At 45.6% G+C, this 19,012-nt stretch overlaps 1 protein-coding gene across 18 annotated transcripts in view; it reads left to right on the top strand.

The window, feature by feature from the left end:
* The window catches only part of MAPK8IP3 (mitogen-activated protein kinase 8 interacting protein 3), a 144,555-nt gene that overhangs the window by 24,294 nt on the left and 101,249 nt on the right, over positions 1-19,012 (top strand). For 10 of the 18 annotated variants that reach the window (XM_075011203.1, XM_075011198.1, XM_075011209.1 and 7 more), the window contains exons 2-5: positions 1,168-1,288; positions 4,767-4,837; positions 5,444-5,535; positions 17,017-17,040. In XM_075011203.1, coding sequence (XP_074867304.1) covers positions 1,168-1,288; positions 4,767-4,837; positions 5,444-5,535; positions 17,017-17,040 — 308 coding nt within the window. Of the gene's footprint in view, positions 1-1,167; positions 1,289-4,766; positions 4,838-5,443; positions 5,536-17,016; positions 17,041-19,012 lie in introns of those variants that run through there. The other 8 variants (XM_075011210.1, XM_075011218.1, XM_075011201.1 and 5 more) reach the window with 3 other exon arrangements.

Below are 19,012 nucleotides of genomic sequence, written 5' to 3'. Positions count from 1 at the left end.
GCATCCGCGTTCCTCCTCTTGCTCCCCATTACCTGGAGCACCTCCTCCTCGCTACAGAGCCCCAGCCGGTCACGAAGCTCGGCCTCCGTCCAGGAGGGGCCCCGCCGCCGCTTCCCCGCCTGGCTGCTGGGCTGTGAGCCCTGGCTCCCCTTGGGGGGGGGGTCCCCTGGGGGCGCTGGGGGGGCTGCCGGGCGGCCATCGTGTCGGTTGGGGGTGTGGGTGGCTGCAGAGGAGTGTGCAGGCTAGCCGCGTGTTACTGCTGCTGCCTGCACGCTCTCTCAGCTTCCTGCACAGGAAGGCGGGGGGCGGGGAGCTTTAAGGGGCTGCTCCACATGGCCACCATTGAGCTCAGGGGCTGGAGAGAGCGTCTCTCAACCCCTCAGCTGATGGCCGCCATGGAGGACCCCGCAATTTCGATGTTGTGGGACACGCAACGACTACACGTTCCCTACTTCGATGTTGAACGTTGAAGTAGGGCGCTATTCCCATCCCCTCATGGGGTTAGCGGCTTCGACGTCTCGCCGCCTAACGTCGATGTTAACTTCGAAATAGCACCCAACACGTGTAGCCGTGATGGGCGCTATTTCGAAGTTGGTGCCGCTACTTCGAAGTAGCGTGCACGTGTAGACGCGGCTTTCCTGTGACATTGCCCCTGCAGGCTCTTACATTTTGGTTTCAGGGGTTGAGTAAAATCTCTTAGGATTTCCTTTTATCTTAATGGTTATATTTAGTTATAGTTACCTTATTATCCTCTTGTTATTCAAAGAGTTCTTTTGAAATCATTGTAAATGTTCAAGTACAGGGATGAGAACTGATTATGTAGAATAGAAATTAGCAACAATCAAAATTCAGCGCGGCATAAGTAGGCACCAACGCTTTCGAAGTCGGTGGAGTTTCATCGTATTATGTTAGTGTTACATTTGTACTCCTGTCTGTAGATTGCTGATCCCTTTTGCAACTGACATATTCTGGTGCATGTCCTTCTTACCTCTTTGAAATACTGTAATCTGAAGTACTGACGTTTAAAAATTGACTTCCCATTTGTTACTTGTATTTGTTTTCACTTTACCATTTTTGTTGGGGACAGAAAAGGTGGCAAAAAGGGAAATAGTGCACTGCATGTTTCTCACCTTGATCTTTCTTTTCTTCCTTTCTTCTCCCTGATAGAAGTTTATAGAGTTTGAAGATGCACTGGAACAGGAGAAGAAAGATCTGCAGATCCAAGTGGAGCATCTTGAATTTCAGACCCGGCAGCTGGAGCTGAAGACCAAAAACTATGCAGACCAGAGTAAGTATGGCAATGCAACCAACATGCTGATATGTTTGGGCTGTTTTGGAAGCTAGATTGTTGCTCTAAAGTTTCTTTGTTTAATGCATCTTATTCAAAGCCTGAAAATTTTAGGTATTCCATCTCTAATGCCGGTTTATGAGGTACCTAAGGGGAGAAGTATGTTCAGCATTTAAATGAATAACAGCATTGGTTGTTTCCATTGCATTAAGCATTCCATTGCATTCTAAACATCTATGGCCAACTGCAGCATATGGGGAACATTATGAAGCTTCAAAAACTTTGTGTTGTGCCTGTTCTTTATATCAGTTCAGCTGTCTACTGCAGCTCTTGGAATCCCACAGCTTCATGCTGCTTTAAACAGATTTTTGTATTGCATGGAGTTCTATTGGATGAGTAGTAGTAGCAGATCTGTGGACTGCTTTTGGCAGGTATTTGAGGGGTTTATGTATTATTTTTCTGAGTTTCTTTAGAACTACCTATAGTCCAAAATTACCCCGATATACCTCATCTGAAGTCACCTGCTTTATTCCAGGGGTTTATTTAGATCTTTGAGACCATGATTCCAATTTCTGCAATTTACACATGCTCGCTACATCTTTTAGATTATAATATTTTATAAAATATTAGGCAAATTCCTGTTAAAATGCAAAGAATTGTGTGGGGGAATTTGATGTATGAGCAGAACCTAACTTCTCATATGTATCCTAGATTGGGGTTCTCAAACTTCACTGCACTTTGAGCCCATTCTGACAACAAAAACTATGACACATCCTCCAGAGGCAGATCAGGCCTAAATTGCAGGGTGGGAGTAGGGGTCAAAGCTAAAGCCCCAGGGCTTCAGATATGGGGCTTATAACTTGAGCTCTGCCACCTGGGACTGAAAACCTGGGGCTTTGGTTTTTGCTCCAGGCTTCAGCAAATCTAAGCCGGCCTTGGCAAACCCATTAAAATGGGTCTGTGACCCACTTTGGGGTACCCACATACACTTTGAGAACTGTTGTCCTAGATGATGCATGTGGCACTGAGATTCTTTTTCCCAGTAAATAGGATATTGAAAACCTTCTGCTATCAAATATTTGATTGCATTAGACAGGACTTCTGATGCCACAATCTTAGATTTTATTGAAAAGTGGTTATAGAGGAGCATGTAGTGAATATACATCATATTTTGTTTTAGAAGCAAGAATATGGGTCTCTCTATGTCAAAGGCTACGTCTACACTAGAGACTTTTGTAGCAAAGTCTCTCAACAAACGTGTGAGCCCTGCTCTAGCTGTGCTGTCCGTCGATCAGGCAAGCCTCAGCACGGGCAAGGAAAGTGTGTTGGGGGAGGTGGGTGAGGCCTTTAAGGGCGTGCCTTGCTGGTGCTCCCAGAACAGATTGCTGGCCATGGGACCCTGTCTGACAGGGTTCTGGGGGCCGTACTGTTGAATCTGGGGGCTGTTTTGCTGTCTGGCTGCGATCTGTCTACAGAAGTTTTGTCTCAAGATATCTTCCAACAGTAATTTCTGTCAACAGATTGCTGTAGTATAGGTGTAGCCAGAAAGATTTGTGGTAGAAAGTCCAAACGAGCTTTGAGTGCCAAATCCCAGTCTTGCAGTTACCCTCAGTTCAGTTGGAGAGTTCGTAAGGTACCACTGTAAATACTTTCTGGCTGAATCAACTTTTAAAAAACAAAGCAACTCTTCTCCAATAACAACACAGACTGGACTCAAAGTGACATGTGATGATATCCCTATTTAGTTCTGGCCCTTTGCATTTGGACACAGCCAGTTGTAATGTGTTAATGTAGAGCATATCACTTATCAGAATGGTAGTTGTGTTGGTTTGTATCTGCAAAAAACAACAATAAGTCCTGTGGCACCTTATAGTCTAATGGGTATTGTGGAGCATAAGCTTTTGTGGGCAAAGACTCGCTTCATCCGAAATATCCATTAGTCTATAAGGTGCCCACAGGACTTCTTGTTTTAGTGTATCACTTATCCCCCTTGTCTCTGAGTTGGTTCTCTGTGTCTTTTCTTCTGTGCCAAGTATCCTGCCTTAATTTTTTGTTTTTGTACTCCTTTTCCTAATGTGTGCAAATTGTGGTGGGCTGGACAAGGCTTCCTCCACACTTTACGTATAGTGTCCAACAGAACTACTTCTCAGGTAGTCAGATGAGTCATCACAGAGCTGTGTGATCCCTGCAACTGAGGGTTGAGGACACAGCCTTTATACTCTTTGCATCCTTTAGCACCGTAGTCTCCAACTTCTTTAAGCAGATCACCTTTTGAATGTAAGTGCAATCCAGAGTCTACCTCAAATCCAAACACCAGTGTCCTGCATCTCTTTCTGTCCCTTCTCCAAAACCCACCTCTGTTCCACTCCTTGTTTGAGGCCCTACTCTGCTCACTCCATCCTTACTCTTTCACCAGGCTGGGGCAGGGGTTTGAGTAGTATGGGGGCAGGCTGTGAGCCTGAGCCAAGGCATTTGGCATGTGTCCAGGGTTATGGGTTAGGCCTGGGGTTGGGGGTTGGGGTGTGAGAGGGGGTTCAGGGTGCAGGCTCTGGGATGAATTTGGGTTCAGGGGTAGCTCCGTACTGGAGCAGTGAATTGGGGTGCCAGGAGGGAGTTCAGGACAGGGCAGGTATTTGGGAGGCAGGCTCTGGCTGGGCACTGCTTAGCTCTTGGACAGTAGAACAGCCTGTCCAAGTCAGGCTCATTATCTTCCCTGGCCGTATGCCACACCAAAAGCAGTCGGCATGTTTGGCAGTGGCTCCTGAGGTGAGGGGGGGTGGGGCGTGTGGCTGCATACACTGTCCCCCTTGTCCATAGGCACCATCCTTGCAGCTCCCTTGGTCTGTAATTCCCTGTTCTTTCTCCCTCATGTCCCCCTCTCCTCCTCCCACTACTCTCCTGGCTCCCTGATCTGTGGAAATATAGTACAGGATGCTCCAGGGGGACATCACCACCCCCTTTTGCTTCCTCCCTTGTCCTGCACAGCAAGAAGGAGGCACCTGGGAGGCAACTCCAAAGCAACATGATAATGGGGGAAAGGGCAGCTGAAGTACCTGGTTAAACCAGTCAGAATCACCTGTCAGAGGCTCCAGGATCTACCAGTAGATCCCGATCTAGTGGCTGGTGACCACCGGTCTAGCAGATCACACGCATACATAGTGAATGCCTATCCTTGGATTGGCATTTGTGGTGGCTCATTTGTCTACAGATAGGTCACAGGGATGGGCCCAGACAGACCCTCTTCTAAAAGTATTGTGTCACTTTGTCAGTCCACTTCAAGGGCATTTTGATACCTGTGAAATGAGCATGTGAGTTGAACCATGTATCACAACATGCATTATTGTTTCTCCATTTTAACGGGAATGAACTGATGTTTAACTATCTCTGTAACATAAGATATTGCTTTGAGAATTATCTGGTGTTCCTTTTTTCGTCTAACACATATGCTCTTCGTTGGGTGGACTACTTGCTTTCATAGTTTCACGCCTGGAGGAACGTGAATCAGAAATGAAGAAAGAGTACAATGCCCTGCATCAACGTCACACAGAGGTAGGTTATCATTTTTAAGGCTACGTCTAGACTGCATTTCTTTTGCGAAATAAAAGCGTATGTCAAAGGTTCCATTACCCTGTCATGATGGAACTGGAAAAAACTGTGGTCTTGCTATTTTGAGATGCATCTGTGTCACAACATAGCACATGCAGTCTAAACATAGCCTAACTGAATATGCTCTTGGTCTACATATAGGTCTACAAACGTTTTAGAAAGGACTGTTTAATTAAAAGCAAGAGCTGTCTATAGCTGCCAAGCCCCTCTCTTCCCCTTTTTAGATGAAATACTCTGTTATCCTATTTTTTTCTTCACCTCAAAAAGCTGCCATTGTTGGCTAGTTTCCAAGAAACTTTGTTTTCATTGTTTCTCTGCATGTTTTTCATAGTCCTTCTATCACTGTACTGGGCTTGAGGTTGGATATCTACTATTTGGCCCCATTCACCTTCATAGGTTCTGTCACTTGTGTCATCAGCCTTAAAAAAATAACAGTTATACAAAAATGAAAGGGAAAGAGAAATGGATACTGGAGGAAGATCAGGAAGAAGAGAATCCTGTATCTCCTTTTCACTTCTCTTTGGCTTATGGGGTTTTCCCTCTTCACAGATGATCCAGACCTATGTGGAGCACATTGAGCGATCCAAGATGCAACAGGTTGGGGGAAATAGTCAAACTGAGGGCAGTCTGCCTGGGAGGAGGTAGGGCCACATCCTTCCACTTCAATATCTGCCGTTCAGGGACCTATGGAGTCTCTCTCTCTCTCTCTGTTGTGTGTTGTGTGTGTGTGACAGAGAGAGCAGCCAAGAACAAGTTACTCTGCCCTGCTAGATCATTGTTTCATAAACTTTTTGTGAAAATGGAACTCCTATGAAAATTTTCTTTTAAAAAAATAAATAAATAAAGGTCAGACCAAAAAAACCAAACAGTGACATATATAGCAAAATCAAAATGAAGTAATTTAATTATGTATCATAACAATGAAGTAGCCTATCTAATTTTAATAACAGTGTATGACATAGAAAAGTATCAGACACTTGTAGCACACCTGTGAGTTGTTCACAGAACACCAGTGTTCTGCAGAACATAGTTTAAGGAACGCTGTGCTAGATCACTGAAGTTGAACTTCGCCATTTTTTTAGGCAAAATTTCAGTATAGGCACAAAAGTACATGTACATATTCTGTTTACCCTGTTCTTCTTCTTGGCAGTCACTTGATAATGAGTAAGACTTCTTCCTATCACCTTCCTATTTGTTGATGGCTGATCAGCCCAATTCTGGAGCCATAGATCTGTAGCCATAGAGCTACAGGTGTTCGTAGCTGTTGGAGGGATGCGGGGCAGTTTTTGCTTCTCTTTTCTTCTCCACCAGTCCTCATCTGCACTGCAGTGGGACCTCTGAAATTGTACCACTCCCTAACGGATTACCATTCCCCACTGGGGATGGTCTTGGGCAAAGTTCTCACAAGTGTTGATGCTGATGCTGCACTTTTTCATATGTGCCTTCAGCACGTTACCCTGTTATGTTTAGATGACAGTACAAAATCTGCATAAAAAGAGTCAAGGATGACATCAGAAACATGGCAAAGAGGAAGTGCCTTCCTGGTTCAGGAGTACGTTGTCACAATCTGATTCCTGTTTCTTACAAAAAAAAAAAATCTGTAAAAAACCCATCCCATGTGGACTTCTTTTTTGTCCAAGGTTTTGATGACCCCAGGATAGTGAGTAGTTTTTGTTCATCTTCTTACATTCAAAATGGTGAAAGTCAGAAACCAGCAGTGAGGAATCATTGGTCCTTATTCTCCTCTCACACTAGTTTTAAAATAGTATAATTACCTTAACTTTAATGCAAGAAATCACGATTTATATCAGTCAGAGGAGTATCAAATGTATTCTCTGTGTTGATCTTACACTCCAGTAATTCTTCCTTCATGCTGATGTATGAAGAAAGTGAGTCCTAAAGAATATGATTTAGTGAAGTAATAGATTACTCAATACTGTTTGAGGGATATAACCCAAGTTCACTCAAGTTGATCACAAACTAGCTAATATTTTGGTCAGGAGAAAAGGCATTCTACCTGTGACTTTATACTCATGTCAGATGATTATTTGTTATTGTTACATGTTGACTACATAGTCAGAAGTGTAAAGACATTTCCTGAAGAGTTTATAATCTAAATGGTAGCCATGGACACTGGCTACATCTACATGAGAAGCATCTGTCCTCAGAAGTGACTGTTGGAAGGGTTTTCTCAGCAAAACTTCTCTCGACAGATTGCGCCTACACATAAAAATAGATCTAAAGAGAATCCGCTCTGTTGATAGAGAGCAGCCAGACGGCCCTCTCTTGACAGAACAGCTGACTGGAACCTCAGCAGACAGGGCTGTCCAGTGAACCAGAAGCCCTGCCTGTCAACAAAAGGGCCATTGAGCATCTACATGGCTGTTTTCTTGAGAGAACACTGTTGAGAGAGGTATAACGCTGCCAGCAGATGTGCTGGGTTTTGTTGACAGACTGTCGACAAAGCACGTTTGGCATGTAGATGCTCCATGGGTTTTTCCAACAAAAGCCCAGTTTTGCCGGCAAAACCCTCTTGTGTAGATGTAGCCACTGGGAGATCCAGAAGGCGCTGCTAGGTGAGTAAGCGTTTCCTTCTGTCCTATAGAAACCATTTGATATCGGTTAATGTTTGTGCTCCTCAGGAAAGAAGTCTTTAGGGGAGAGACTTGAGTGAGGACAAAACACACTGGGGCTGGGAGAAGGTACTGTGGATAGAAAGTGTTGTATAGACTTTATCAGAGGGGTAACTGTGTTAGTTTGTATCCAGGACCTTCTGTAAATATGCTGGGATTCTGTAAATATGATCCCTGAATCTTTGACATTCCTTTTGTATCGAACAAGTTGATTTCTGCCAGAACTGTGTGGCACAAACAGAAGGTTCCAAGGCTGTAAAGGGAAATGCCATGTGGTATCAAGAACCAGCTCCCCGTTCTACATTGATGTCATGACAATACATATTGGAGTTGGATATGTATTGTTAACATGGATTCATTGTAGGAAACGCATTTGACGGTACAGCACCATAACAGTGCACAGCATATGCAGTACAACCCCAGTGCAGGAAGGAGGTGAGGATGCTGAAGGAACACGGACTCAATAACAAGAAAAAAATTATTTGACTCTGTTCTGGGACTATATGCTTGTGCAAAGGTGTCTTTGCACAAAGCTCTATGCTGTTCCAACAGTGGTGGGGTGGGGTTAGTGGCTGGACAAAAACTTCTCAATCCTACTGTAATTTCTTTCCCTCCTGCTTGGAAAAGGTGGGATGAGCTATAGAAAGGAGAATTTTCATGCTAATACGCTTATTACTTTATACTAATTATATTTCCTGGGTTTGGAGCTGGTGGAGTTAAGAGTTTGAGTGCAACAGTGATGCAGCATGGTCTGAGGCATGTTATGATTGCAGTCTTCCATCTTACTTAGCTCCTTGTTAGCCGATGGCCGGGTAATGAGTGGTCAGTGAGCCTAGTTACATCCGAGTCTTTGACTGCTAGGACCGACAGTCCCTTCACAGTGGGCAGCCAGAATGGCTGACGGATGCCCCAGAGATTCACCTGAGTCTTAACTGCTAGGACAGGCAGTCCCTTCGCAGCGGGCAGCCAGTGTGGCTGACGGGTGCCCCAAATGTTGGTGCAGAGAGCTTATTTCACCCGAGTCTTTAACTGCTAGGACAGACTGTCCCTTCGCAGAGGGCAGCCAGGGAGGCTGACGGGTGCCCCAGGAGTCTGTCCCGTGGAGGCGACACGACTCAGCGCTCAGCTTTTACTGTACCTTACCACTGACCAGGCTGATGCAGCCAAACGGCTAAGGTTCTTTGTTTTGTGTTCAGCCGAGTTACAGTAACTGCAAGGAGTCAGGCTGAAAGCTTAAATGGTTACTATTTATTAAAAGGCAGAAATAAGAATTTTAGTAGCTACAAGGTTATTGGTCTATTTTCTTAACTACTAGTATGATGATACATATGGTATACCAATTAGATTACAAATGAAGGTTACACATTTGAGGACAAAGCGCCTCAGTTTACAGAGCTCTTATTATTAAATGTGCACAAAGTACATTATAGGTATAATTCTCACCCCTGCGTCCTTCGACTCTGACATAGCCAGGTCTGTCACTCAATCCCTCGGGAAGAAGATATGCGAGGAGGGTGTCCCTTGGGACCTTGGGAGGCAAAGACCTTACCCGACCGGCAAGCATAGGTAATTGGAACTCAGTTAGAGTGGTCTGCTGGACCCTTCTTTATATCCCTTAGGTCATGCACACTCTTCTCAATTTGTTAGATGCCAATTGTGCTGGTTCGCCTTTGTGATGCCAGTTCTTACATGAGAGTAGCAACTTAATTTACACTTGTAAGATAAAGGTAACTAAATCATTAAGGCAGGACATTCTTTCGTAGGGGTGCGAGGTTCCTCTCCTGGGACGATTGTGTAGGCCTGTCAATTAGCAGTACCAGCAAAGAGCAATTTAAAGCCCTGTGGTCATCGGCTGGCTTGTTAGCCCTCTTATCTGTGTTCTTCCGTTATCCAGGGTCATGATTGGGGCAGCACATCCTGTGTTCTTGAAGGATCAAAAGACTGTGCGTGAGATAAGCGCATCTGTGCTTTCAAGCATTCCAAGACTGTGCTGTTTTCTTCTTTGTCCTTCGTGCTTTGAGGCACCTAAGAGGGGCAAGATGGAGTAAAGCAGGGGGATTCTGTCTGGCTACACTCCTATGAAGGGTGGCTCAGCCCAAATAACTTTTCAGTCACCCTAGATATTATATATGTGGAAGGGGCAATGAGATCAGCTTCTGATTTTCCCATCTCCTTCAAGCATCGGAGGGGTAGCCGTGTTAGTCTGGATCTGTAACAGCAACGAAAGGTCCTGTGGCACCTTATAGACTAACATAAAAGTTCTGAGCATGAGCTTTCATGAGCACAGACTCACTTCATCAGCATCTGATGAAGTGAGTCTGTGCTCACGAAAGTTCATGCTCAGAACTTTTCTGTTCGTCTATAAGGTGCCACAGGACCCTTCGTTGCTGTTCCATCTCCTTCAGGCTTTTAAATCTTGAGGCAGGCTGACTCCTACAACATGCACACATTTTCTCCCACATTTTAGCTTTGCAGTGCATTTCTCACTAATCTCTTCCAGACATCAGGGAACTAGACTGAATGGTTTCTGAACTAGTTTGCCTCTTGGGTTTTGGACTGATGCTCCACGGATTCAAAGCCTAAAGAATTGGTCTTTCAAACTTATTGTAATCTTCTATAGATATGAGCTGGAAGTGAGAAACACTTATATTTGAAACAACAATTCACTTCCAGTTTACCACTCTGTCTTGAAGCAGATCAGATTATACAAACTCCAGCCTTTCAAAATACCTTGTTACAATTTTATCACTTAATGGCTACGTCTACACGTGAAGCCTACATCGAAGTAGCTTATTTCGATGTAGCAACATCGAAATAGGCTATTTCGATGAATAACATCTACACGTCCTCCAGGGCTGGCAATGTCGATGTTCAACTTCGACGTTGCGCAGCACCACATCGAAATAGGCGCTGCGTGGGAACGTCTACACACCAAAGTAGCACACATCGAAATAAGGGTGCCAGGCACAGCTGCAGACAGGGTCACAGGGCGGACTGAACAGCAAGCCGCTCCCCTAAAGGACCCCTCCCAGACACAGTTGCACTAAACAACACAAGATCCACAGAGCCGACAACTGGTTGCAGACCCTGTGCCTGCAGCATGGATCCCCAGCTGCAGCAGCAGCAGCCAGAAGCCCTGGGCTAAGGGCTGCTGCCCACGTTGACCATAGAGCCCCGCAGGGGCTGGAGAGAGAGCGTCTCTCAACCCCTCAGCTGATGGCCGCCATGGCGGACCCCGCTATTTCGAAGTTGCAGGACGCACAATGACTACATGGTCCCTACTTCGACGCTGAACGTCGAAGTAGGGCGCTATCCTCATCTCCTGATGAGGATAGTGACTTCGACGTCTCGCCGCCTAACGTCGAAGTTAACTTCGAAATAGCGCCCGACGCATGTAGCCGTGACGGGCGCTATTTCGAAGTTAGTGCCGCTACTTCAAAGTAGCGTGCACGTGTAGACACGGCTAATAACTGCAGCCCTTTCTGTTCTGTTGGCTAGGATTTGACTGCAGGAATGATTTGTAGCTAGAAGGCCCTGGTGTTTTAGGGAAAGCTCCCCTATCCCCCAGTTGCTGTATTATTTAATAGGATTTTTATATTTGAATTTGCTTGACAACCAAAGGTGCTTATAGAATATATGTACACCAAGATAAGCCATAGTTATTTCTAAGGATGTTTTACCCTTAATTTGGTGGGAGTTGGTGCACCTTTTGCCTAAAAAGTCTGTTATGGTATTTCTGCCATAGAGGAATTACAAGAATTCAGAGAGTATTTTAAATGGTTTGCTGATGTAGTAGGTCACTTCTAGGTTACACTTTTTGCATATCATAGAATCAGAAGCATAGGGCTGGAAGGGGCCTCAGGAGGTCATCTAGTCCAGCCCCCTGCTTCAAGCAGGATCATCCCCATCTAAGTCATCCCAGCATCCTGCAGAAGCTTTATACAGGTTGAAACTCTGAGATCCAGGATTCTCTCATCAGGCAGCATCTGTGGTCTGTCAGGACCACGAATCTTCTTCCAGAACCAGAGATTCCCTGGGGCTGGGAGTGGGAGGGGACAGCTAGACTAGCAGCTGAAGTCCCTGATGGTGCAGGCACAGGTGGGCAGGCAGCAAGGCTGAGGCCAGCAGCAGCTAGGAAGCCTAGGCTGGGTGGAGCAGTGAGTTTGTCTTGCTCTGGGAGTGCTGGCCGAGGCTGGGAAGCCAGCAGCCCAGGCTGGAGAGTAGCAGCTTGCAGCGGCTCATGGCTGGGGCTGGGTGGGAAGCCATGGCCCAGGGAAGCTGGGGCTGGGGCTGGTGGGAAGCTGTGGCTGGGACCAGTGAGCAGCTGACTGGGGTCAGGGAGCTATGGCCAGGGCCAGGAAATGGCAGCTGCAACTGAGCCATGGCTGTGGAACCTGCAGGGGTCAGGAGATGCAGGTAACAGCTGGGAGTAGAGCCCAGGAGCAGGGGCTGGAGCACCAGCAGATGGCATTAACCTCTCCAGTTCAAGAAAATCCCTGGTCTGGGACCGCTCAGGTCCCAAGGGTGCTGGACCAGGGAGGTTCAATCTGCATGACTCTTATGACAGTAGAATAGGAATAAACATTTGTGCTACCTGCAATCCTTCTGGTTATCCTCTAGGACCGTGTGTAGATTAAATGCAACATCCAAGTGGATAATCTCAAATTGTATCTGGTTCACCTGAAAAGGTTGGAGTTACAGGAACATGACTGCCCCCTCAGGGACATGAAAAAGGTAGGGTGGATGGACTTACAATACAAGATAAATTATATGTAGTATTTTTAAAAAATAATCTTTCCCTTTTAAAAGAAGTTGTTATTGAAACTTTTGGTAGATTTTATTTCCTAGAGTAATGGAGGGAGGAGGCTATTGCCACCCTCCACAAAATTCCAAATGCCACTCAAGCACTCATTGGAAATCTGAAAATATTTCATGTTTACTACAGTTGGATTCCAAATTCTTTAAAGTTACTGGAAAGATTTTTCGCTAACATCAGTGGTATTTGAAAGAGGATCCTAGTGAGTCTTCAGCTCACAGTGGAGGTAAAAGAAACAATGGTTCAAAGATAACTCCTATGCATGGAGGAGCAGAAACCTGTGTATAAAACTCTCCTTTACCTTATCAAAACAAAAGGCAGTCAAGTAGCACTTTAAAGACTAGCAAAATAATTTATTAGGTGAACTTTCGTGGGACAAACCCACTTCTTCAGACCATAGCCATACCAGAACAGACTCAATATTAAAGGCACAGAGAACCAAAAACAGTAATCAAGGAGGACAAATCAGAAAAAAAATGATCAAGGTGAGCAAATCAGAGAGTGGAGGGGTGCGGGAGGAAGGTCAAGAATTAGATTAAGCCAAATATGCAGACAAGTCCCTGTAGTGACTCAGAAAGTTCACATCCTGGTTCAAACCACTTGTTAATGTGCCGAATTTGAATATAAAAGCCAGCTCGGCTCCTTCTCTTTGAATAGTGGTGTGAAAGTTTTTTTTCGGTAACACACATACCTTTAGGTCATTAACAGAATGCCCCATTCCATTAAAATGTCGACTAACTGGTTTGTGGATCTGGAGTGTTTTGATGTCTGTTTTGTGCCCATTAACCCTTTGTCTAAGGCAGTTAGAAGACTGTCCAATATACAAAGCATCTGGGCATTGTTGGCACATGAAGGCATATATGATGTTGGTAGAGGAGCATGAGAAAGTGCCCGTGATTCTGAGAGTAACCTGGTTAGGTCCAGTGATGGTATTTCCAGAGAAGATATGTGGACAAAGCTGGCAGCGGGCTTTGTTGCAAGGAAAGGTTCCAGGACTGGTGTTCCTGGGGTATAGACTGTGGCTGTTTGTGAGCATCCTCGTAAGGTTGGGAGGTTGTCTGTAAGAGAGAACAGGCCTGTCACCCAGGGCCTTCTGTAGTGTGCCATCCTGATTAAGGATGGTTTGTAGGTCTTAAATAATTCGTTACAGTGGTTTGAGTTGGGGGCTGTAGGTGATGACCGGTGGTGTTCTGTTCTTGGCTTTTCTGGGCCGAGAACAGAACACCACTAAGCCCTTCCATAAGACCATACAGCTGTCTGTGACCATTGCTGAGCACATGGAGGGACTCCCGGTCTTGTCACAGTGCATCTCCTGCTGGATCACGTTATGTAAACATGCATGTTATGACCTTGCAAAACTCTCTCCACTGCCTGTGACAGTACACTGTATGTGAGCACAGATATCCTCATCTGCCTTCCTGGTGCATGTGCCTCTGGGAGGTCTGTCGTGCTGCTATGTAGTCCTCTGTGCATACCTTCATGTCTCACTATGCCATTGTGCAGCAATCTGGACAAGACAGTTTTCTGGCTGCTGTCCTGTAGTCAACCATGTGTTGACTCTGCCCTCCTCTCAGATTTGGCTTGGGAATCACCTAACTTGAGTAACACTTGCAAAATTAAAACTGGTTACTCACCACTGTAATTGTTGTTCTTTGAGATGTGTTGCTCATATCTATTCAAAATACACCCTCTTGCCCCACTGTTGGAGTGGTTGGCAAGGAGGAACTGTGTGTGTGTGTCGAATCGGCGGGGTCATATATAGGCTTTGCGTAGGCACTGTTCCAGGGACCCCTCAGCTGACCCGACTGGCTAGTTGCTAGGGATTATGTTCTGACAGCTGTGTGTGTGCACACACCTAACTCAAATAGATATGAGCAATACATCTTGAACAGTTCAAACAGTGAGTAACCATTTTTTGTGGCCTTTCCATACCCTGCCCCAGGAAAAGAGCAGTAGCAAATTCCTCCAAGATCGCTGGAGTAGCAGCTTGAGAGGCAGTCCATCAGGGCCCATCCAATTGGTATAAGGAAAGCTGCTGGCCTAGAGCCAGCCAGTTTCTGTTTGGAGCTCAGGGAGTGAAGACAGGGTGACTAGGTGGTTGAGAGATCAGCAGTACAATGGACAGCTCACAGAGGAGAACTTATTGCAGAGTGGACTGAGAACCAGGGTTGGGTACTGAAGACCGAGCTTGGCTTGTGGGAAGAGTTGCAGAATACTGGATAGGGTGCCACTGGCACTTTGAGACAAAGCCCTGAAGTAAGGGCAGAATGGTGTGGGATCATGGGCATTGATGTTTATTAGATAGTCGATGTCCCCATTGGGAAGTGGCCCAGGGAGTGGGAATAACAGTAGGACTTTAATGAACAGGGCACAGCAGATACCTGCTATTTACAAGGTCCCTGGACTGGGACCCAGAGTAGCGAATGAGCCTGGTTTTCCACCATTTCCCTTCTAGCTACTGGAAGGGAGAAAGAAGCCTGGTCCTAAGGAAGGCAGTCTAGAGGACCGAGCTCTGGGACACAGCCCTGACCTGGAGCTGGAAGAAGGATTAAGAGCTCGTAGGCGCAAGTTCCTGGCCAAAAAGAGGGTGCTCACAAGAAGGTAGTGAACCTGCTACCTATACAGTCATAGCTCAATCCGATGCTTTTGTCACCAATGCAGCACTAGGAATTGGATACCTTTGGCTGATATCCTCTCTTGCTTATACCAAAGTAAACAGGAGAAACTCAATAGAAATCAGTGCACTGTGAATTATAAAACCACTGTATGTGACAGCAGAATAAAGGCTTCTGTGTTCTGACTAGTAGTTCCTGCCATTGACATCTGCCAAGACTAGATATGGAGTGATGCGAGTATCAGAATATGATGCAGATTGAATTAATTCTGCTCACATTTCCCCTTTCCAAATGTGCAAAAAACATTAGGTAAATGTGGCTTTGTGGGGAAAGGGATGCATGACTGAAAACTTCAGGAATTTTGACCAGTGCTTTTCACTGCATGGAGGGTCAAAACTGTCAGCATGAGTTTTTTATTCTGTTCTGCAGAAGTAGCAATCCTTTATAAGTGTTTGAGTGCTGGTGTGTTGCTAGTTTCATGGGAGGACTAAAAAGAAACATCAGGTGTCTGTCATCCATGGCTCTTTCTGAGTTTGTATGACCAAAAGAGGGCTTTTCCCCCTTCATTCTAAGCTTTTGACTGTACCGTTGTGTGTGTGGAACTGTAGCTACACCTTGATGTTAGTATATGCATTCATGTTGGGCTGTGTTGTATGTCATTGCACAAATGTGTATAAATGAGCACATATATTGTGTGCTTTACTGCCATGGTATGTATTTGTAGGAATCATAAATGAACATTTCTCACGTGGGTTTTTGTATGAGCTCATCTTTGTGCTTTGGTGGGTTGATGCATTTTAGTTTATATGCTACATAGGGGCATATTTGTGTGAGCCTGTACATATGGTTGGTATGTGCACTTGTCACTGTGGTTGAAGTTTGTATCAGCACAGAATGTACATGTACAGTAAACCCTTTAGTTATGCAGGGGTTGTGTTTCTGCAACCTCTGTGTAACTCAGATTTTTGTGCAAGTTGCAGGGCGTCGGGAAAATGACAAGCCCAGCAGGACTGGTCTGTTTCCTGGCTCCCAGAGTGGCAGAGAGCTTGGAGCCAGGGGCAGCCTGGTTCCTGTCTCCTCACCACTTGCCCCTTGTGGTACCCACGAAACTGACCAGCTGGTCAGTTTCCCAGGTCCCGCAAGTGGCAGGGAGCTGTGAAGTAGGCAGCAGACTGGCTCCTGGCTCCCCTCCAGCTGCAGAGAAACAGCAGGGCAGCAGCCTTGTTCAGTTTCCGGGGTCCAGGCAGTGGAGGGGAGCAGGGAACCCAGCTCTGCTCTGCCTCTTGGAGCCAGGAAACAAACCAGAGTTGCTGTCCTGCTCAGTTTCCCGGCTCTGCTGCCTGGTTCCCAGCTCCCTGCCACTCTGGAGACTGGGAAACTACTCCTGTCAGGGTCGGCAGCTGCAACTCAGGCTGCTCTCCCTGACAGGAGTGGAGAAAAACTGCTTCTGTCAGGTGCAGCAAGAGTCAGGCTGCTGCCCCTGACAGGAGCGGTTACTTTGCTACCATCAGGGACAGCCCCCTGACTCATGGCTGCCAACCCTGGATGGAGCGGTTTCCCACTCCTGTCAGGGGTGGCAGTTGTGTTGACCCCAGACACAAGCAACTTGATCACATATATCTCCAAGGGTTTATTGTACACCCATCTCATAGAGGTGGAAGGAACCTTCAGAGGTCAGTGAGTCCAGTCCCCTCTTCTCACAGCAGGACCTATCACCATCCCTGACAGATTTTTTTTGTAAGTCTATTTGCCCCAGATCCCTAAATGGCCCCCTCAAGGATTAAGCTCACAACCCTGGTTTTAGCAGGCCAATGCTCAAACCAGTTAGCTATACAGAGCATGTATGTGTTTCCATATTGTGTGATTATGAATGCATGCAAATAATGGGTCTGCTACATGGCTCATATATGAGGTTGTACATGTCTGTGTCACTGCTCAGTTGTATATTTGAGTGAGCACATACGCATATGTGTGCTTGCATGACTCTAATGGTTGTTTTCTTGTCTCGCTTCTTGTGCGGTTGCTACACTGTGTTGGCTGTTATGTTTGTCCCTGCAGTCATCGCCAGTCATGGAGGAAAAGGTAAATCCTATTACAGCATGCTTTAAAACTGTCACTTTGGATATTGGGATTGAGTTACAGCTATCTGACTGCTGAGGGTAGAATTGTGTTCCATCACCCCTACTGGGATATGTGTTAAAATGTGTAATATGAATGACAGTTCCTTCTATTGGTACTTGAGAGCTAGTCAAATGTCTGCTTCAGCACTTCAAGCAAAAGCTTGCTTTTTTCGGGAGCAGAGGATTCAGAGATTGAATTCAAACCAGATGAGCCCAGTGTGGTGAGGTGATCAGAGTGTCTGTGTTTTCCTGGCAATCAGGGGCGCTGACATCCACAACAGGCCCCAGAACAAAGCTGGGGGGAGGCCTGGCTCTGCACCCCCAGAAGGGTCAGAGCCAAGGACAGGAAGGGGCAGGGCCTAGGGCAGTCAGCCTTTAGAACCACTCAGATTGTGATGCTGGTCCCGCGCCCTTCTCTCAAGCCTCACGGAGTATGTGATAAGGCAGGTTTACAGGTTTGGGGGAATGCAGAAGCCCCTCAAAACACTCTAGGAAGGTAAACAGCCATATCATTATTCTTTTTAAATTTAGAACTTCATTGGGAGAACCTTCAGATTTCCAAATATAGGTAATTTAGCTCCTTATTGAGTAGATTCACCTTTAAACTTTCTTGGGGATTGGGCTGGTGGAATAAATCAGACCCTGAACTGGGAAGTTGCAACAAGCTTCTTTGTAATTCACTTTGCCTCCCCTGCACCTATGTGCTTTTTTTTCCCAGCATAGTCTACCGTGAAGTGCTGGGCACATTTAAAATGCTATTTCGGCAGGAAGATGTGTCTTCCAAATAAAAACTTGAGAGAATGCATAATAAAGTGTGGTGTAACAGCTTTATCAGCTGTTTATGAGTGTGTGTTTGGGAAGGCTTCATTGCTCTTGAGTGGCAAACCTGGTGACAAGTTATGCGGACCATCCTAAATGAGTGCAGATAAAAATTTCTTCTGTTGCGCTGTGAGCTTTGGGACCTTCAGGAGTAAAAAGTGTTGTATATCTAAAGGTAAAGTTTGGACTTTCCCCTCCAGTGGTATGAAAGTTCCATTTCTAATCCTTGAACTTCTGGTGATCTTTAACTCTGATAACTAATCTAGGGCTGACTGTCATCTGTCAGTGTTTCAGGCCAGTATAATGCAGGGGATAGAAATTCCACATCCAGGAGAAAATGTTTCTGTAGCAGGTTATTGAGAAACTGAAATTTGAAGTTGTTTAGGGAGTTAGAATGATAGAAGTAGTCTCAGGACGAGGGATGGATTAGTGGGCAGAATAGTGGTAGGACATTCATAGGTGTGTGATGAATGAAGTTTATCACATTACAGTAGCCATCACTAAGGTTGTGAGTATGGGATATGGTATAGATAGGCAACAACCCATCTTTACCTGTATATTATTGGGATGTTGTCTCAAGAACTGTATCGTTTGCTGACTTGTGAAAGTATCAGGCATTTTAGAATGATTCCTCTTGGGTAATATTTCTAAAACCAAACCAAATCAAACCAAACCAATGTACTTATGAGTCTGGGCAAGGATACGTTGTTCACTTTTCAAACCAAACTGAAGCTTGGTACATTGGAAGATCGCAGTTATGTGCTGCCTGTATCAGAGGATTCTTACATCTGTTATCAAATGTGCATTTGTGAATAATGGGAGCCACAAGACGAGATTATTGCCTTCCCACCCTTTTACCAATCCCAGATGGGACACATCGAGCAGTAACTGCCAGCCTGCAGAGTTTCCCTGCCTTGTCAAAGGCTGCTGTGGCAGCACAATGGACTGACATACCAGCACAGCATTGTTTGCCTTTATATGAGCAAGGCTGAGTGTTTGTTTTCTTTTTTTTACCCACAAGGAAATTATTTTTTTTCCGGGCTGCCTGCTCTCTCCTTAACCCACAGCATCAGCTCCTGTGTTTGCTCATGTCTCAGTGGCCTCGGTTTCCAGCA

This window comes from Carettochelys insculpta, chromosome 16, assembly GCF_033958435.1.
Source record: "Carettochelys insculpta isolate YL-2023 chromosome 16, ASM3395843v1, whole genome shotgun sequence".
NCBI lineage: Eukaryota > Metazoa > Chordata > Testudines > Carettochelyidae > Carettochelys > Carettochelys insculpta.
Note: the sequence above shows the minus strand (reverse complement) of the source record. Positions and strands in the feature narration are given on the sequence as shown.